This window comes from Schistocerca piceifrons, chromosome 1 (assembly GCF_021461385.2).
Source record: "Schistocerca piceifrons isolate TAMUIC-IGC-003096 chromosome 1, iqSchPice1.1, whole genome shotgun sequence".
Lineage (NCBI taxonomy): Eukaryota > Metazoa > Arthropoda > Insecta > Orthoptera > Acrididae > Schistocerca > Schistocerca piceifrons.
Genome location: NC_060138.1, coordinates 399,649,894 through 399,669,152, shown reverse-complemented (window position 1 = coordinate 399,669,152; position 19,259 = coordinate 399,649,894). Strand labels below are relative to the sequence as shown.

General features: G+C 40.4%; 1 protein-coding gene and 1 pseudogene across 1 annotated transcript; both read left to right on the top strand.

Moving 5' to 3' along the window:
- The first annotated feature begins 6,709 nt into the window (after positions 1-6,709).
- On the top strand, positions 6,710-9,063 carry LOC124728841. The gene is made up of 3 exons (XM_047248490.1): positions 6,710-6,801; positions 7,018-7,184; positions 8,651-9,063. Exons 1-3 carry the CDS (start codon positions 6,710-6,712, stop codon positions 9,061-9,063), a joined length of 672 nt encoding a protein of 223 aa, XP_047104446.1.
- On the top strand, positions 9,063-11,457 carry LOC124728675 (annotated as a pseudogene).
- The last annotated feature ends 7,802 nt before the right edge of the window (positions 11,458-19,259 follow it).

Below are 19,259 nucleotides of genomic sequence, written 5' to 3'. Positions count from 1 at the left end.
TTGAGTACCATAGACATATCCTTGTTGAAAACATTTGTTCTCGAATTTCACTGAATAATTACATGAGAGGTAGGTTATTTTTAAGAATTTTCTGATGCTTGGGAAACTGTTTTCGTTAAGTTACCGGTAAGAGTTTTTGGATCATCGTTGCCAACTTGACATATTTCCTGTCAAATTTGATGGAATTTCATGTTGTCTGATGCATAAAATTCAGTTTTGACGGTTGACGGTTTTTTATAGATATATTTAAAACTGGGCGTTTTTGACAGATGTTTCTGGTTTATTTAATTTTGAAAAAAAATATATTCTTTGATAAAAATATTACGAATGCAAGTCTTTGTGCATCTGAAAGACAGTGCCATGGATGTACTGCACTAACACTCTGAGTTTCACTCAGTGTGTTGCAAAAACGGGCTGTATTTCTGATTTGTTCATTCAAATAATATACATGTAGGATATAACTGAAAACTGAACTGAAATTAACTCCTTAGATTTCCTTCCTATTGAGCAATGTATGTGGCTATTTTTTAGCTAACAATATCAGACATCTGTGACAACTGCCAAACTCAGCGAAGCAAACCTAATGCGGTGGCAAATGACTATAATTTCTATTTAAGCAAAGATACAATGATAAGTTAGAGTCCCATACTCACGAACTGAGCGCAGGAAGCAGAAGCAGGAATCCTGAAACGCCATACTGGGAAGCATCTGTGTGGGGATGGTTTGCCATTGCCATCCTCCGACCTGTTACGAAGTGTCGAGCGTGTTTTGTACATAGGGGATGACTGTGATGAGTGCAGGTACTGCGTTGTGTCGTGTTTCTGTTTTTATGGATGAGGAGGGAGAGGTTGAAACTCGGTGCTGACACATAGCTTAATTGTATCGAAAAGCATCTAGGGGGCCGTCAAGCTTAACATCCCCATCCAACAGACGAATTCCCATCAACAGTGTTACACGTCCTCTCTTCATGAGAGATTGTGGACAGGTTTGAAATTTAATCCAGGACATTGGCGCAAAAACTGTCGATCAGGAAGTTCAAATACCATCTCTCCTCCCTTGGCCGGCCAAATAGTGGCAGTGAAAGTATCTTCCACCGCCAGGATTTGAATTGACTTTAAATATATGACACGGGCCTCTAGCACGAGCAGCATACAAACAAAAATATACTTTGCTCTATGAGTTAATGTCGCGAATTCTAGATAGTGATCGCAATACATCAGTGTACAGTACTTCTCGCGAACTGTAGCTTGGCGTCTGTCAAGTTTGTGAGCAGAGGGGAGAGCGCGCACAAGCTCTGCTGCATGGCGTGATAGGTTGCGAGGGGTGAAGGTGGGAGGAGAACAAATTTCACCTCCATGTATTGTAAGCACTCAGTCAGGCAACAGAAACCTGTGTTTTGAGCTTCCATGAGCTCTTGATAACCAGCTTATTTTTCCTAAATAGAGTAAAAGATAGTCCCTGTGATGAGCCAGCAAGCACATAATCACTGATTTTCGTAAGGATCGCAATGAATATAGCGCAACTATGCAGTCAACACTGGCTAATTGGTACGCTATGTTGTTGGCAAGGAACAACTGCAAATCACTAGGATACGAATTTTCCTGGCTGCTGCCGACTGCTACCGATTATAACTGGGGAGTTGCGTACCAGTTTACAAACTACATTGTTGTACTGAGTTATTGTGTGTTTAACAACTAGCGTCTAGTGCTCTTTTTGTTTGTTTTTACGACTGACTAACAATGTCTGAAAAGAATGTCAAGCGGTATGTATGACATTTTAGAAAAAGTGATTAAGTGATAAACAATTAAAGGATTGGTAGTTAGAGGTTCCTGGGAACTCAGTAACGTGGTGTAAATATTGCCAATGCAACCTGAATGTGCGTTTATCAGATTTACTTCTACATGGAAAAAGTAAGAAACATGTAAAAGCAGCTGAAACTTTTTCATCTTCACAACAGCCAACATTGCCATTTCAGTCTACCAAACATAAGTATGAACGTGCTGCTGCTGAAGCTGCTATTACATTGTTTATAGTTAATCACTGTGCTATTAGATCCGTTGACCATCTTTCAGATCTACCCAAGAAATTTATTCAGAGTGCTGACCATGCATCTCTTGTACGGCTACACCATACGAAGAGCAATGCTTTGATCAGGAACATTCCCTTCCAGCACTTTAAATCAGAACTACATCGTAATGGACATTTCAGTCTTCTTATAGATGAATCTACATACATTTCGGTCGCCAAAGTGTTGGCTGAGTGCATTGTATATTTTCCAAAACAATGAAGAGGTATTTCCATCTTTTTGGGAATTGTTGAACTAGAATAGGGGAATGCTGAATGTGGTGTCACTGCAGTGAAGTGATTACTTTCATATTATGGTCTAGACATTAAACAAATGAGGGGAATTGGTACAAATAATGGCTCACTATTGGTTGGTATTAATAATAGGATTATCAGAAACTGAAATGTGAGGTCCCTAATCTTGTACTGATCCCCTATGTTTGCCATTTAGTTTACTTAGTAGTGTCCTCTGCTGCCCAGGTGCTACCAAGGAGTCTTGAATTTTTAATTTGTGAAACTTATTCATGGTTTTCTAAATCTTCTTCTCAACATGACATGTATAGGGAGTTGTTTAAAGCAATAAATTATTGAACCAAATCACTTAAAATTACACACTAATTACACACAAGGTGGCTATCGATTGAAGTTGTTGTTACTCGCATTTTAAATCAGTGGCTTGAACTACAGACATATTTAGAAATATCCAGACATCAGACTAAGCTCTACACAGCTGAACTATAATATACTATGTACTCGGATGCCATCAATACACATTATCTTCTGTTTCTTAGACCAACTCTAGAAGAATGTCAAAAGATCAATAAATCATTTCAATAAAGTACATCAGATGTCCAAAGGTACTGCAAGACTTTGTTCTTCTTGTTGTAGTTATTAGGAGGCGGATTGTTGTCTGCTGTTATAAGGGGGATTTGCTAACGGTAAACTTAGAAAATACAAATCTCCTAATATTTATCTTGGCCACGAAGAAGAGGTTTCGTTGGTGAACATGATGACAGAACATAAAATTAATTCAGAAATCAAAAAAGTTTTTCGCGGTAGGTGCGAAAATTTTCCGATTTACTTAGCAGAGGAGCTCCAGAGGTGACTGCCAAAACATGTCAAGATTTTGCAAAAAGTGTGCCTAATTGCTCCAGAACAGTGTTTGTGAGTGGCGAAAGAAAATATAATCTCACTAGCTCAGGAATTTCAATAACCTGACACAGAAATAACAAACATTGACTTTCAGTGGTCAAAATTAACTACTGTCCTATGAAAAAATGTTGACAATATAGTGTAACTTCGGCAATAGATCACATCATATAAGGACTCTAGTTCCCAAAGTCCATTTCAGAAGCTCTCAGATTTTGCAATGATTCTTTTGGTGTTACCTTTGTCAAATGCTGAGGGCGAAAGAGCATTTAGCATGCTCAAAAATGTGAAAACCTCCCTCAGGAATAGACTTAAAACCATTATGATAGTTCTCAATGTTTGGAGCGGACTTAGGCGTGGGAACAAGCGCTGTCATAATTAAGTCTTACCAGAGCATGCTTTGAAGCTAAGTGGCACAATGGCTGCATACCGAGGAGACAAACAATCTAGCAAGTCAACTGAAGAAGAGGAAGAGGACGATGTGAATGGACTGTTATTACTTTAATAAACATAGGTGAATAAATGTTTTTAAGTTTATGCATCTTAACGTTTTCGGGGCGCAATGACTGTTCCATCAAATTTTGAGCATGGTGTGCATAATTTCGGCTTCTTCGTCTAAGTGTTTGACGTGCCATGGGAAAGTCAGTTCTGTGGGATGTGTGCAGCTGTTGTGGCAGATGGTTACATTGGGGTGAATGTAGTGGCATGGGAATCGGGGAAGTAAATGAGCCTCTTCCATGGTATTGCAGCATTATGCTCAAGGGATAGGAAAATAGCGGAACAGGAAGGGAAGATTAGAGCCCTTCAGGCTGAACTGGATTGTGCTAGGGAGGAACTGATGAGGTTAGGGGGGGGGGGGAGGAGGGTGAAGACAGGTGCGAAATTGTAGCAAGGAACAGGGGCCACAAAAAGAGAACAGTATCAGACAGTTTCATCAATGGCACAAAAAACAGATTTGCCTTGCTACCTCAGTCAGCTAAGGAAGCATCTTAATTAGATGTTAGTGTAGTCAACACTCAACCGACTTTCACTAGGAAACCAACTGTTGCAAAAAAAATAGAAAGTAGGAAGAAAGTTCTGTTGTTATGTAGTAGCCATTTGCAGAGAACCACTTAATAATTTTCTGAAAGACAATATTTGCAATTTCCTCAGGTGATTCTTGCTTCTTGGATGTGATTACTATACTTGTATCATCAGTAACAAGAACTAGCTTTGCATCTTCATGAATATAGAATGGCAAGTCGTTAATATATATTAAGAACAATAAGGGACCCAAGACTGAATCCAGTGGGACACCATTCTAGATCCCTCCCCAGTTAGAGGAATCTGCTGGTTTTTGCAGACTATCTGTACCGTTAATTTCAACCTTCTGCATTCTTCCAGTTAAGTATGAATTAAACCATTTGTGCACTGCCCCACTCATACCACAATACTTAAGCTTATGCAGAAGAATTTCATGATTCACACAATCAAAAGCCATTGAGAGACCACAAAATATCCCAATGGGTAATGTTCGGTATTCAATGAATTTAATATTTTATCCAGTAAAAGCATATATAGCATTTTTTGTTGTTTTTGTTGAAAAGCCTTTTTGAAAACCAAATTGACATTTTGTTAGTGTTTATTTTTACAAATATGTGAAGCTACTCTTGAATACATTATTTTCCAAGAATTTTGGCTAAAGCTGTCAGAAGTGAGATTGGGCGATAGTTTTTAGCATCAGATCTATTCCCTTTTCTATGCAATGGTTTGACAATAGCATATTTTAGTCTATCTGTAAATATGTCCTGTTTCAGTGAACTACTACATATGTGGCTGAGACTCCCACTGATTTGTTGGGAACAAGCTTTAAGTACTCTGTTGGAAATGCCATCAATTCCATGTGAGCTTTTACTTTTGAGTGAATTTATTATTTTCCTAATTTCAGTAGGAGGGGTGGGTTGAATTTCAGTTTTATCAAATTGCATAGGTACTGCCTCTTCCATATACTGCCTTGCATTTTCTGATGAATAGCTGGATCATATTTTCTCTACAACATTTATAAAATGATTATTAAAAATGTTTTCTACTCCTGACTTCTTGTTAACAAATTTTTCATTGTGTGTGATAGGAATACAGTCGTCCTGTGCTCTTGGTTGCCCAGTTTCCCTTTTCATAATATTCCGAATTGTTTTAATTTTATTATCAGATGCGCCAATCACAGACATAATGCACATAATTCTGGACTTTTTAATAACTTTTCTTAATTCAGTGCAGTAGTTTTTATAATGTTCACTGTTTCGGTATCATTTCTCCTCCTAGTTATAGGATAATTTCCTTTTTCTGTTTACAAGATATTTTTATCCCTTTAGTAAGCCATGGCTTTTAACATGGTTTGTTACAATTATATTTCACTGTTTTCTCAGGGAACTTGTTTTCAAATATACTCACAAAGGTATCATGAAATAGGTTAAACTTTAAATGAGCATCATGTTCCCTGTACACCTTATCCCAGTCTAACTGTTGCAGGCTTTCCATGAAATTTTGAATTGTTAAATTGTTAATGGAATGCTCTATTTTGGGGACTGTTTTGCATTACTGTGTGTAGCTGTATTATATGCTGTAACTAGCTGTGCATCATGATCAGACAGACCATTGTTAACAGGAAAAGTTTTTATTTCATTAAATTTATCTCGCTCTATGAAAACGTTATTATCAGTGTGCTGCTTTCCTGTAGGGAAATCAATAACTGATGTCAAATTGAAAGAACCAAGTAATACTTCAAGATCAAGCTTTCTATTGGACTCTTTCAGAAAATCTACATTGAAATCCCCACAAACAATAATTTGCTTTCCTTTGTCTGACAGGTAGTACAACAAGGAACCCAAGTTTTTTCAAAAATAGTTGAAAATTTCCCAATGGGGACCTATACACAGCTTCAATTACAAAAGTGCCATTATTTAGTTTATGCTCACATGCACATGCTTGTATATTGTTGTGTATGGTGCAACATGCCACAAGGGTGCAGCAGCGACCAGAAGCTTGCTGCAGGTAAGAATTTTTTCTGCCCGCCTGTCCACCCAATGCACGGCCGAACTGGCCGGGACAAGGGGAGACAGCCCGTGACTGCCAAGCAGCGCGCACGTTTCTGCAACTGTGTTTCTCAATGTAGTCTACGAATACAGTGCACTTTTACCAGTCATGTATGTACTTTAATTTCAACCACCCTTCCTTTGCAACAAGTGATGTGCATTCGTTTGGACTGAGGAAGGAGCGAGGCAGCGCAGAACTTACCGCGCGTTTTGCGGCTGCCTACATTTTGGTCCTCCGGACGCGGATATGACTAGTCGAACATTTTCCACTACAAAAGTTATGTACTTTGATTGGCACGTACCGTGAATTACGGGTAGGGGTTATCGTGGCTTTTTGTGCGCTTCTTCGAGATTACCGTACGCTCCGCATGTCTCTCAAGCATCATCAGTGATAGACGTCCGTGCTAGAGCTCTCCACGGTACAAATGCCGCGAGAATCGTGTTGTGAAGTGCACCTCAAGCCAGCAGACGTCATAACACAGCCAAGCAGTTCTGACAACACGACACGAGTGCATCAGTGAGCGCCGTCCGTCGCCGTCTCGGCCAGCAGCTGCAGCCCAGTCAGCGCTCTACAGGTACCGTCGTCCGGCTCTGTGAGCAGCCTGTCTCTGTTTCCTTAATTTATTATCCTTTGTGCTAATCTCCTGAAGCATGGATCCTGTCGAGAAACGAAATTTAGTTAAGAAAAGAGCAGTTATCAAATAACGAGTGACTAGACTCTCCACATAAATAGCTTTCAAGAAGGATCTAATCTCAACGACATGAGAGTAAGGCAGTCACTGCTAAATACAAGCAAGGATGAATACAACGACATCCAAACTCAGTTAGAGATTAACGATGTAGAAGAATCTCATGATGTAGACAGGGAGTCGTTTGAAGACTTGTGCTTAGATACACAGGGTGAAAAGTATTTAAACCGACAAACTCTGGGAGGTTGTAGGGGACATCAAAAGAAATATTTTTACCTAACGTCATTTTTTCCTATGAGGATTATTTAAACCGGTGGAGGCCGTATTAACTCGTCAATTGTTAGAGGCCGTATTACGATGTTCGGTTGTTAGCGGGAGTATTACGCTCTTCAGTTGTAGGTGACTGCTGTCCACCAGTGTAGTAGTGCAATGTCTCTGTTTACTAATGGAGCGATACACCTGGAGTGAGTACACTGATATGGTTGGTGCGTACTATGTAGCGTACCACAACGGACGAACTGCACAACGGGTTTATCAACAACAATATCCTAATCGCCGTATCCCGCATCATACGACCTTTGCTGCTGTGTACCAACATCTGCGTGAGACCGGGTCATTTAGCAGATTACCTGGACAGGGACGCTGTCGCACGGTAAGAACGCTGCAATTTGAGGAAGCTGTCTTGCAGCATGTGGAGCGGGATCCTTCAATCAGTGCAGTTCTTCGTTAACGTGTGGGTCGGTGTTGTTGGGGACTGTTTAATTGGGCCGTATCTGCTACCTAGGCCATTAAATGGCAGGCACTATTACAATTTTCTCGCCAGAGCATTTCCAGAATTGCTGGAAGACGTCCCGCTCCCTACAAGACAACGCATGTGTTCCAACATGACGGGGCGCCGGCACATTTCAGTCGTCGTGTGTGTCGATTCCTGGACCGACGGTTCCCAGAAACGTGGATTGGCAGAGGTGGTCCCGAACCATGGGCTGCTCGATCCTCAGATATGTCCCCTCTGGACTTCTTTGTGCAGGGCTGGATGCGCAATCCTGTTTATGCAACTCCTGTTGCACCAGAAGAGGACCTGGTTGCCCGGATAGTAGCAGCAGCAGGAACAATTCAGGATACTCCTGGGTTGGTTGGTTGGTTGTTTTGGGGAAGGAGACCAGACAGCGAGGTCATCGGTCTCATCGGATTAAGGAAGGACGGGGAAGGAAGTCGGCCGTGCCCTTTGAAAGGAACCATCCCGGCATTTGCCTGGAGCGATTTAGGGAAATCACGGAAAACCTAAATCAGGATGGCCGGACGCGGGATTGAACCGCCGTCCTCCCGAATGCGAGTCCAGTGTCTAACCACTGCGCCACCTCGCTCGGTACGATACTCCTGGGGTTTTTGCCTGTGTCAGGCAGAACATGATCCGAGGATGTAACCTTTGTTTACGTGTCAATGGAGGCATTTTTGAAAATCTAATGTAATTGAAATTGGGTGGTGTTAATGTGTTGTCTCTTGGTCATAAAAAATGGAAAAGTGTTTGTTGATTTAATTTATTTGCGACCAGAGAAATCTTCCTCTACCGGTTTAAATACTCCTCATAGGAAAAAATGACATTAGGGTAAAATATTTGTTTTGATGTCCCCTACAACCTCCCAGAGTTTTTCGGTTCAAAAACTTTTCACCCTGCAGAATCAAGCATAGCGACACTGCTCCATTCAAATATTGTGTCACCACCTAAGTCTGCAAGTTCGTGCAGTGCACGTGAAATAAAGCTACCAGCAATTTCATTACCAAAATTCAATGGTAACTTAGCAGAATTCATGCACTTCCTGGATACCTTTAAGGCATTACTTATTAGCAATGAAGCCTTAACTGACGTCCAGCGATATTATTATTTATTGTCATGTGTGTCTGGTGCATCTCGTAAGCTGGTTGAAAACTTACCGGTTACAGAAAGTAACTTTAAGATTGCATGGGATCTGATCGTTCAAAGGTATAATAATCCCAAGTTAATTGTTGATTTACACGTAAAGGAACTTCTAAATCTGCCCAACGTCAGAGTTGAATCTGCTAAGGACTTACGAATGTTAATTACCAGGTAATGAGAAATCTGAACGCGATTGAGGTAATGCAGGTCGGCATTCCATTGCATGAAATACTGCTCTCGCACATTTTGTTGGATCATATTATGGTGACTCTGAGGAAACATTGGGAATGTAAAACAGCTGACACCACATTTCCGCGTCTTAAAGATCTGGTGGCATTTCTAGAAGCCATCTGTCAGACGTTAGAGCTCATTCATCCTGACAAAATGCTGCCCCAGTCCCAGCAGCCGGCCGCGAAGCATACTAAAGCAGAAGAGTACAGTTCTCGACGTACATTTCTCGCGACTCCTCCCGACTGTGCGTTCTTCAACTCAAAGCATAAGCTAAGTAGGTGTCCTAAGTTCAAAGAAAGCGACACTGACAGCAGAATAGACTTCGTGAACAGACAAAAGCTTTGTTTCAACTGTCTGGGCGCGAATCATAGGTAGAAGGAATGCCGTGCCGGCAACTGCCGCATTTGTAACAGGCACCACAACACATTATTGCACAAGGAACAAGCCAGTAGTAGTGACAGTAGAAACCAAGAAACGGGTGTACAACATCAAACATACTGCACAGTGAAAGGAGACCACCAACGTGCGGAAGTATTGTTATCTACTGCACTTGTAAACATCGCCGACAAAGATGGGAAGTTGTACAAATGCAGGGCATTTATTGACAGTACCTCACAAATTTACTTTATGTCTAGGAGCTTAGCAGATTGGATGGGACTACAGCTCAGTCGGCATCCGATACCAATAAGTGGCATCAGTGACGTTCAAACGGTAGAATCGTCGCACGTCTGCAGTGTGTACATTTCCTCAAGAGTTTCTGACTATGGCACACATGCTGTCTGTGCATTACTGCTACGTATAACAGGGCCACTGCCAACAACATCTCTTGAAACCTCCACCTGGCAGCTTCCTAAGCATCTAAGGTTAGCAGACCCATCATTTGACAAACCTGGTGAGATTGACCTTCTGCTTGGAGCATCGATCTTCTTTGATGCACTGCAGCCTGGTCAAATGAAAAGAGATAACCACCCAACCTTACAGGAAAGATACCTCCTCTTTCAGTTAAGTCCAATGTTCGAAGAGTACTGTCATTCCTTGCTCGCAATACCAGTCTGCTTCTGTGCACAAAAAAGAAGGAAGTGAAGAAGAAGATGGTGGTGAGGATGACGAGGATGTTGACGGAGAAAACGGCAAGTCGGGGCATGAGACAGTTCCATTGCTGGATCAAACCCTGGAAATATCAGGTGTAAGAGAGAGAAGGAAGATGAAAAGATTCACAGAAGAATTCAATGAGCTTAAAGAAACGGAGGCAATGGAAATACCAAAGGGCAAAGGAACACCCTTGGGTGAAATACCAAGAACTGACGCATTTCTCAAGAAATTCAAGGCTGATGCTCTAAAACAGCTTCACAGAGTTCTGTTCAACAGAGTTGGGAACGTCACTCTTGTGGGAAACAACATACGGAAATTCTGTTGGTTTGATTTTGGCAAATGGTCAGACCAGTATGAAAAGAAGAAACACATTCTGAGAATGATGGAAGTGAGCGTCTTGAAAACAATTTGTTGTATTTTAGACATTGAGAAAAAAAGGAAAATGTGATGAACTTGTACAGAGAATTTTAACATTTTTGTTAGGGCTCAAAAGCTCTGGAGCGCCTGTTCCTGACAACAGACCAAAGCGCTCTACAGCCGAAAAGACCAACAACAAGAGATATTCAGAATCGGAAAATGGAACAGAGAAGCGAACACCGCGTTTAAAGAGGGCTAATGCGCATAGAAAGAGCTTAAGGGAAGATTCATGGGATGGCGAAGACAACATGGATTAAGAAAAAACGACCTTCCGAAATCAGAAAATAAAGCAACAGACAAAGAAAAGTAAAGGGATAAGGAAGATGTGGAAGATGAACTTGATAAAGAAACTAGCAGTGATGATCCAGAATCCAAGTCAAAATAAAAGGAAGGTCGCAGAAGCGAATCTAAAAAAGACATCGAAGAAGGCTAATGCTAAAAAGACTTCAACCAAAAAGTCTGAGAAGAAATCTTCAGCTAAAAAACGTAAATCCTCTCGTAAGAGTGATGATGGGTCTTCATCTGAAGAAGAACCCCTCTCAAAAAAGACAAAGGCACCATCTACAGATGAAGAAATAAAGCCGTATGTCAAAGAATTTTGGAAGGAGCTAACCTCGAAGAAATAACAATGAAGACTGTTTATAAACAAGTATGTGTTAATTATCCACATTTTGACCTGGCACACAAGGATTTCATTAAAGTAACAGTAATACTGCTGCAAGTTTTAGTGATTATCGTACCTGCACTTCACATGCATCTTGCAGAATACTATGCAATTTTAAATAAAAATGACCACATCAAGAGAATGTTATTTGACTTGGTTATTTGATTTGATTTATAAAGTAACAAGAAATAATCTTTTGCAGTTGCAAAACCAAAAAATAACTTTAATAGAAATACCATGGGAATGAGTTCAGATGTCTACTGAAGTGTGTATGTTCGTTTCAATGTTTCAGCATTCTACATTAATAGAACTGTATACCTTTAAGAGCAGCTTTAGATTACTTTTATTAGCGGCAGCTTTTTCATTTTACTGATAAATTTTAGAAGCTTATTATTAACGTAATATTCCAGGAAAGCTATAACTTGTCAGTTTCTTCAGACCTTGGCATTCCATACTTAATGTGAGAGGTATAAACAATCTTAGTTGGCAACCCACCGAGAGGCATAGTGGAAACCTAACAGTAAGAGAACTTCACACAGCATCGATGGCATTTATTCACATGGTGCAACAGCAAGTTTATTACAAGGTAATTGAAGAACTACAACATGGCCAACCAATCCCCAAGAAAGACAACCTGAACTCACTTCATCCCTTTCTGGACGAGGAACAGTTGTTAAGGGTGGGCGGCAGATTGGAACAATCAAAAGATTCTTACAGTCAGAAGCACCCCATGATTCATCTTCCTGAGCGTCATGTCACTAAACTAATAGTCATGAGCGAGCATCTTCGTTTGTTGCATGCAGGATCTCAGCTGCTGTTAGCAAGCCTCCTGACAACCTAGGTGAATTCTCGTACCTTACCCCATGCCATTTTCTTATTGGTGAACCCTAAACAGCTATCCCAGAGCCAGGCTTTATTTCAGAGCCATCATCCAGTTTCAAGATGGCAGCTCATCCAGCAGTGCAAACAGCACATCTGGAAACGGTGGTGAAGGGATTACCTATTACAACTACAACAGAGAACTTAATAGTCATCAACAAAAGACAATCTACAGCCAAGTACGTTGGTTCTACTGAAGGAAGACAATTTGCCACCCCTCGTGTGGCGGTCTGGGGTCATTGTCGGTACACACCCTGGTCCTGGTGGTGTGGTACGAATTGTTTCAGTGCGCACAGCAACGGGAACTTATAAACGACCACTGTCGAAGATCTACGTTGTTCCACAGGAAACATAGTCTCTAGTGCGCATCACTATCAAATTAGTAACCGAAGTGTTTCTTTTGTTTACAGTGGGCAACTTCTTCAATCATTTTATTTTCTAGTTTGTTTGTGTTATTTGTGCTGCAAGTGATTATCTGTATGTAGTGTAAGTTATATAAATTAGGTGGGCGGACTGTTCTGTATGGTGCAACATGCCACAAGGGTGCAGCGTCGACCGGAAGCTTGCTGCAGGTAAGGATTTTTTTCTGCCCTCCCGTCCAGACAATGCACTGCCGAACTGGCCGGGACAAGGGGAGACAGCCCGTGACCGCCAATCAGCGCGCACGCTTCTGCAACTGTGTTTCTCAGTGTAGTCTACAAATACAGTCCACTTTTACCAGTCATGTATGTACTTTAATTTCAGCCGCCCTTCCTTTGCAACGAGTGATGTGTATTCGTTTGGACTGTGGAAGGAGCGAGGCAGCGCAGAACATACCGCGCATTTTGCGGCTGCCTACATATATGTTGCTCTATGCAATTTTTTTTAATTTCCGTATTTTTCACACAATGACTGATTTTAACATATATGGATACTCCTCGTCTCTCCATAGTGTCTAAATCTTCTAAACAAACAAGAAGCTCATTTACTTTGTTTTTTAATTCCCTGTTATTCTCATGCAACACATTAATATTATTCTTCAGTGTGATTTTATGTGAATCTTGTGACATACTAACATTATTTTTCACTGTACTGTTATGAGAATCTTATGATATTTTCACATCTCTAATACCTGCCTGTCTGAACTTCTCATTAAGCTTAATTTCAATCAATGTAGGATGATTGGACACTGATATTAGCCTAAAAAAGTACTCAAATGAGTTTCAGTGCCACCCCATTAAAGATTTTGCTATCTTCCCAGCCAGTTTACCCTTCCCTTTCCTACTGAGATGCAGGCCATGTCTTGTAAAGTCCCTCCTGCCAATACCATCAACAGGAACCAAACCTATGCCTGACAAAGTAGCCATCCGAAGCAGCTGATCTAGCTCCATATTGACCCTCTTGACAGAGCTGTTCAATTGGGGCCGGTCATACTGCATGAAAGCAGGACCCAAACCAACATTTTTATGGTTCGTTTCAGATGCAATTTTTATCAGGTCACAATATTGTAGCCTTGATCCCTATCAATACTGTTTCCTGCTCCACCCGCTACCACAACATGATCCTGCCTTGTAAAACCCTTGCACAATGATCCTACATCCCCACTTGTCTAAGACCTGTACCTGGCCTGAAAATACTTGTGACCTGGTACCTGTCACCTAATTTTTCCTGCAAGACCTGGCCCACATCTCTTGAGAAAAAACAGTTTATACAACTCTGTACAGTAAATGGTAGAACACCGTTCATATATATAGACTATGAACAGAAGTCTGTTGCTAAGGCAGAATACTCAAAATTTCTGGGAGTGTGCATTGATGAGAAATGCATCGATGATCTGCTGAAACGATCAGGTTCAGCTATTTATGTTAGTAGGGTTATTGCAAATTTTGGTGATAAATATATCAGTAAATTAGCCTACTATGCCTATTTTCATTCACTGCTTTCATATGGCACCATATTTTGTGGCAATTCGTCATTAAGAGAGAAAGTATTCATTTCACAAAAGCGAGTAATCAGAATAATAGCTGGAGCCCACCCAAGATCACCTTGCAGACATTTATTTAAGGAACTCGAGATATTCACAGTACCTTCGCAATATGTATATTCACTTATGAAATTTATCATTAATGACCCATCCCAATACAAAAATAACAGCGAAGTGCATAGCTACAACACTAGAAGAAAAGATGATATTCACTATTCAGGATTAAATCTCACTTTGGCACAGAATAGGGTGAATTATGCTGCCATAAAAATCTTTGGTCATTTGCCAAATAGTATTAAAAGTCTGATAGATAGCCAACCAACATGTAAAAGTAGATTTAAATAATTTCTGAATGACAACTCAGTCTACACAATAGATGTATTCTTACATATGAAGTAGTAACTGAAAAAAAATTACATAAATAAATAAAAATAAAAAATTTATTATTTTGTGTAAAGAAAACTTATGTTAATGTGACATATTCCACATCATTACGAAATGTGTTCAAGATCTACGTAATATTTCGGCCGTATACTGTCCAGCCATCTGTCTGTCTGCTCATTCTGAGGATGACTGGTCGTTATTCAGACGAAATATTAGAAGTAGAACTGAATGTATGTGACTGCACGCCCGAAATTTAATGGAGCACATTTAAATTTGTTTGTCACTGTTCCATTAAAATGTGATGACGTTATATAATAATATATATTTTATATTTTGGCCGAGGTCGGCGGATTTTTAAATGTTTGCCAGTCTTGTAAACTAGGTATGAGTATAACGTTTAAAATAAATTTTAATTTCGTCTTTTTAGTTGTAAGAAAGTAGGAGGTATCTGATTTTGGCGCATCTTTAAATTTTTGCACGATGCGTAAATAAAGTAATGAGTGTAATGTTTTAAAATAAGTTTCATTTTTTCTTTATTTTTGCAAGAAAATATGGAGATATTTTTATTTTGACGGATTTTGACAGGAAAATTGATCACATGTTGGCAACACTGATTTGTATACGTAACTTATTTCATAGCAAATGAGCGTCGGTAGTTCACAGTTACTGGCAAAGAACACATCACTTCAGAATTACCTCGTATTTCTGAGAATTTTCCGAAGCTACCACTGTCCTGTACATAATCTACGAGTAATCTGTGATAAACTGGCACTTGTGATTTAGTTACTGTTGCAGATATTCTAACAAACATATTGTTTTACACCTAGTTTACCCTTAAAGAGGTGCAGCCCTACATATTATCAACATTAATTGTAAATTAACTTTGTTTCCCAGTTTTCTAACAACTATAATTAACCTCAAAAAGTTTTGGGAAACTATTAATTTTTACCACAGGTTTTTATGTTGCCTTAATAGAAATGTGTGTTAGCAATTTTTTAGTCAACAGATTAAAAGACAATCAGCGGCCTTGATTTAAAGTTATTTGTTCACTGTCCTGTAATACATTCCACCAGTTAAAATGAAGCCTCACTTGAATGCTATTCTGGAACACAGAATGAGTTGGTTGACATTAATACGCAGCTGGAAACCGCTCCAACTATTATAAAAATGATTGGCAACTCCTACAAGTCGTCGTGTTGGAAGAGCTCCCAAGAATCATGTATCTAGGGTATTGGTACGAAAGGTACCTCAAGTACTATCCACTCCAGTGAATCCTGTCTCCTCTGCAGAAAGTACTGGATCTGTCATTACTCGTCACTTGACTACAAATGGCATTTCAATGGTAGAGCTAGTCATCCGCAGATAGTGGAAAGGGACCATGGAGGACTCAGTATGTTGTATCGATCTCCTTAACCAACAAGTTTAAGTTGCTGTCTTTTACTGAAATTGAAGCTAAGGTAATGCGACTCATGTCATCTGTTTTGTCCATTGTTAAGAGGAGGCAAACACAAAAGGATAGAGGTCTATTAATCGTCCACACAATTTCAAACACCCCTTAGGGAGATGGCAGCAAAGGACAGGAAAGGGCACCAGCTGCACTCAGTGTGTATCCCTGGGGACCTCATTCAACAAGTTGAAAAGGCTATTCCAGCAGACATTGAGGGAATAGGGTGCAACCAGCTGCAGATTGTGATGCATGTTGGGCTCTGATGTCATACTTGGGTCATTCCAGCGACTGATAGAGATGGTTGAGAAAACCAGTATTGCATATGAAGTTGCAGTGAAGCTTACAATTTGCAGCAATGTCCCTAGAATTTATGTTGGCCCTTTGTTCTGAGTCAAGTGGAAGTGCTGAAGCAGAGACTTCAAAGGTTCTGTGACAAGCTAGGCTGTGACTTCCTGAGCTTACACCATAGGGTTGAGAACTGTAGGGTACCTCTAAATGGTTCACGTATGTGCTACACATCACACTATACACTGCTGCTGACTATGTGTGGGGTGTAGGTTACACAAGGGTTTTTCAGATTAGGGACTCTCCATCCAATCCAGATAACAGTAACCGTGGGAAACCCAAAAGTATCAGTGTAAGTTCAAAAGAAATGCTTCCTACAGGTAAGAGTACTAAAATCGTAAAGGTTAACTGCCGAAGAATTCACGATGAAGTGCCAAAGTCTGAAGTGCATATGAAAAGCAGCAAAGCTCGCAGAATACTTTGGTACAGGAAGCTAGTTGAAACCTGAAACTGATAGCAGTGACATTCTTGGAGAAAATAGTGTATTTTAAACAGTGGACAAGAAACTCGAATCCACCGAGATAGAAATAGAAGCTGCATGTGAGTCTGTTTGGGTAAGACTCAGTATCAGGGGTGGGCATAAAAAGATAACTGGATGCTTCTATCGCACACTAGACGTGTCTCCTGATGCAACTGAAAGTTTATGGGAAACCTCAGTTCACTTGTACTTAAGTTCTCCAATCATACTGTAACTATCAGAAGAGGACTTTAATCACCTAACAATCAGAAAAATTACAGTTTTGTTAGTGGTAGGCGTGCTAAGACATCCCGTGATACTTTATTAAATGGCTTTTTTGAAAACTACCTAGAACAGATAGTTCAGAACACTAGTCATGATGGAAATATATTTCATGTAATGGCAACAAACAGACCTTACGTCTTTGAGGATGTCCACATCAAAACTAGTATCAGTGAGCATGACGCAGTTATGGCAGCAGTGATTACCAAAGTATAAAGGACAACTAAAACATGCAGAAAGATATTTATGTTCTGTAAGCTATATATAATATCAGGAGTGTCACATCTCAGTGAGGAACCTGAAACTTACAGCACAGGGTAGGATCCTGTAGAGGAACTACGGCTCAAGTTTAAAAGAATAGTTGACAATGCACTGAATATATATGGTCCTGGTAGAATGATTCATAATGGGAGAGAACCTCCACGGTACACAGTCACTGTGAAATGTTCAAATGTGTGTGAAATCTTATGGGACTTAACTGCTAAGATCATCAGTCCCTAAGCTTACACACTGCTTAACCTAAATTATCCTAAGGACAAACACACACACCCATGCCCGAGTGAGGACTCGAACCTCCGCCGGGACGAGCCGCACAGTCCACGACTGCAGCGCCCCGAGACCGCTCGGCTAATCCCGCGCGACAGTCACTGTGAAGAAACTCCTAAAAGAAACAGAATTTCCTGCGTAATAGTTGTAAAACAAAGCGTAGGGCTATAGACAGAGAGATGACGAATAAAACACAATTGGCTGTCAAGGGAGCAGTGCGTGATGCCTTCAGTAACTAACGTAGCAGAATATTATCAAATGATCTTTCACAAAACCCAAAGACATTCTAGTTGTATGTAAAGGCTGTTAGTGGCTCCAAAGTTAGTGTCCAGTCCCTAGAAAATGAGACAGGAACTGAAATTATCGGAAGTAAAGCAATAGTTTAAATGCTTAATTCGGTTTTCAAATATTTCTTTCAAAGGAAAATCCAGGCAAATTGTCTCAAGTAACCCTCATACCAATGAAAACATGAGTGAGATAGGCTAAGTTTTAGTCTGAATGGTGTTGAGAAACAGCTGAAACTGTCAAAATTGAACAAAGCTCCTGGACCCAATGGAATCTCCAGCTCTGAGATTTTATACTGAATTTGCAGCTGATTTATACCCACTGCTAACTATTATGTCATAGATCCCTCAAATAACTAGAAGAAGGGTAGTAGAAGTAATCCACAAACCTACCATCTAATATCCTTGACATTGATTTGTTCTAGGATCTTAGAACATATTCTGACCTCAAAGATAATGTGGTATCTGAAACAGAATGAACTCCTCCATGCCAGCCAGTATGGATTCCGAAAACATCGATCACGTGAAACCCAACTCACTTTCTTCTTACTTGACATATTGAAATTTGTGGATCAAGGCAGTAACACAGATACAGTATTTCTTGATTTCCAAAAATCATTTGACTCAGTACTACACTGATGCTTTCTGCCAAAAGTATCATCATATGGGCTATAAAGTGAAATTTGTGACAGAATTGAGGACTTTTTGGAAGAAAGGATGCAGCATGTGATCTTGGCAGGAGAGCCATCATCAGATGTAAAGTAACTTCAGGTGTGCCCTGGGGAAGTGTGTTGGGACCCTTGCTGATCACATTGTATATTAATAAAATGAAAAAATGGTAGTATCCTATGACCATAATAGCAATGAGTCACCACTAGAATCAGCCAGTCCATACAGATATATGGGTGTGCCACTTCATAGGGACATGAAATGGATCGATCACATGGGCTCAGTCGTGGGTGAAGCAGATGGTAGACTTCAGTTTATTGGTAGAATGCTGGGGAAGTGCAATCAGTGTACAAAGGAAAATTCTTACAAATCACTTGTGCAACTGGTTCCAGAAAATTGCTCAAGTGTGTTGAACCCATACCAAATAGGACTAGTAGGAGGTATTGTAATCGTAACAAAATTATAAAGAGGGTAGTTGCTACTCACCATATAGCGTAGATCCTGAGAACAGATAGGTACAACAAAAAGACTGTCACAAAATAAGCTTTCGGCCAACAAGGCCTTTGTCAAAAATACACACACACACACACACAACAGCCTCTGGCAGCTGCAGCCACACTCTGAGCAATAGCAGCAGCAGTGCATGATGGGAGAGGCAACTGGGTGGGGGTAAGGAGAAAGCTGGAGTGGGGAGGGGGAGGGATAGCTGGG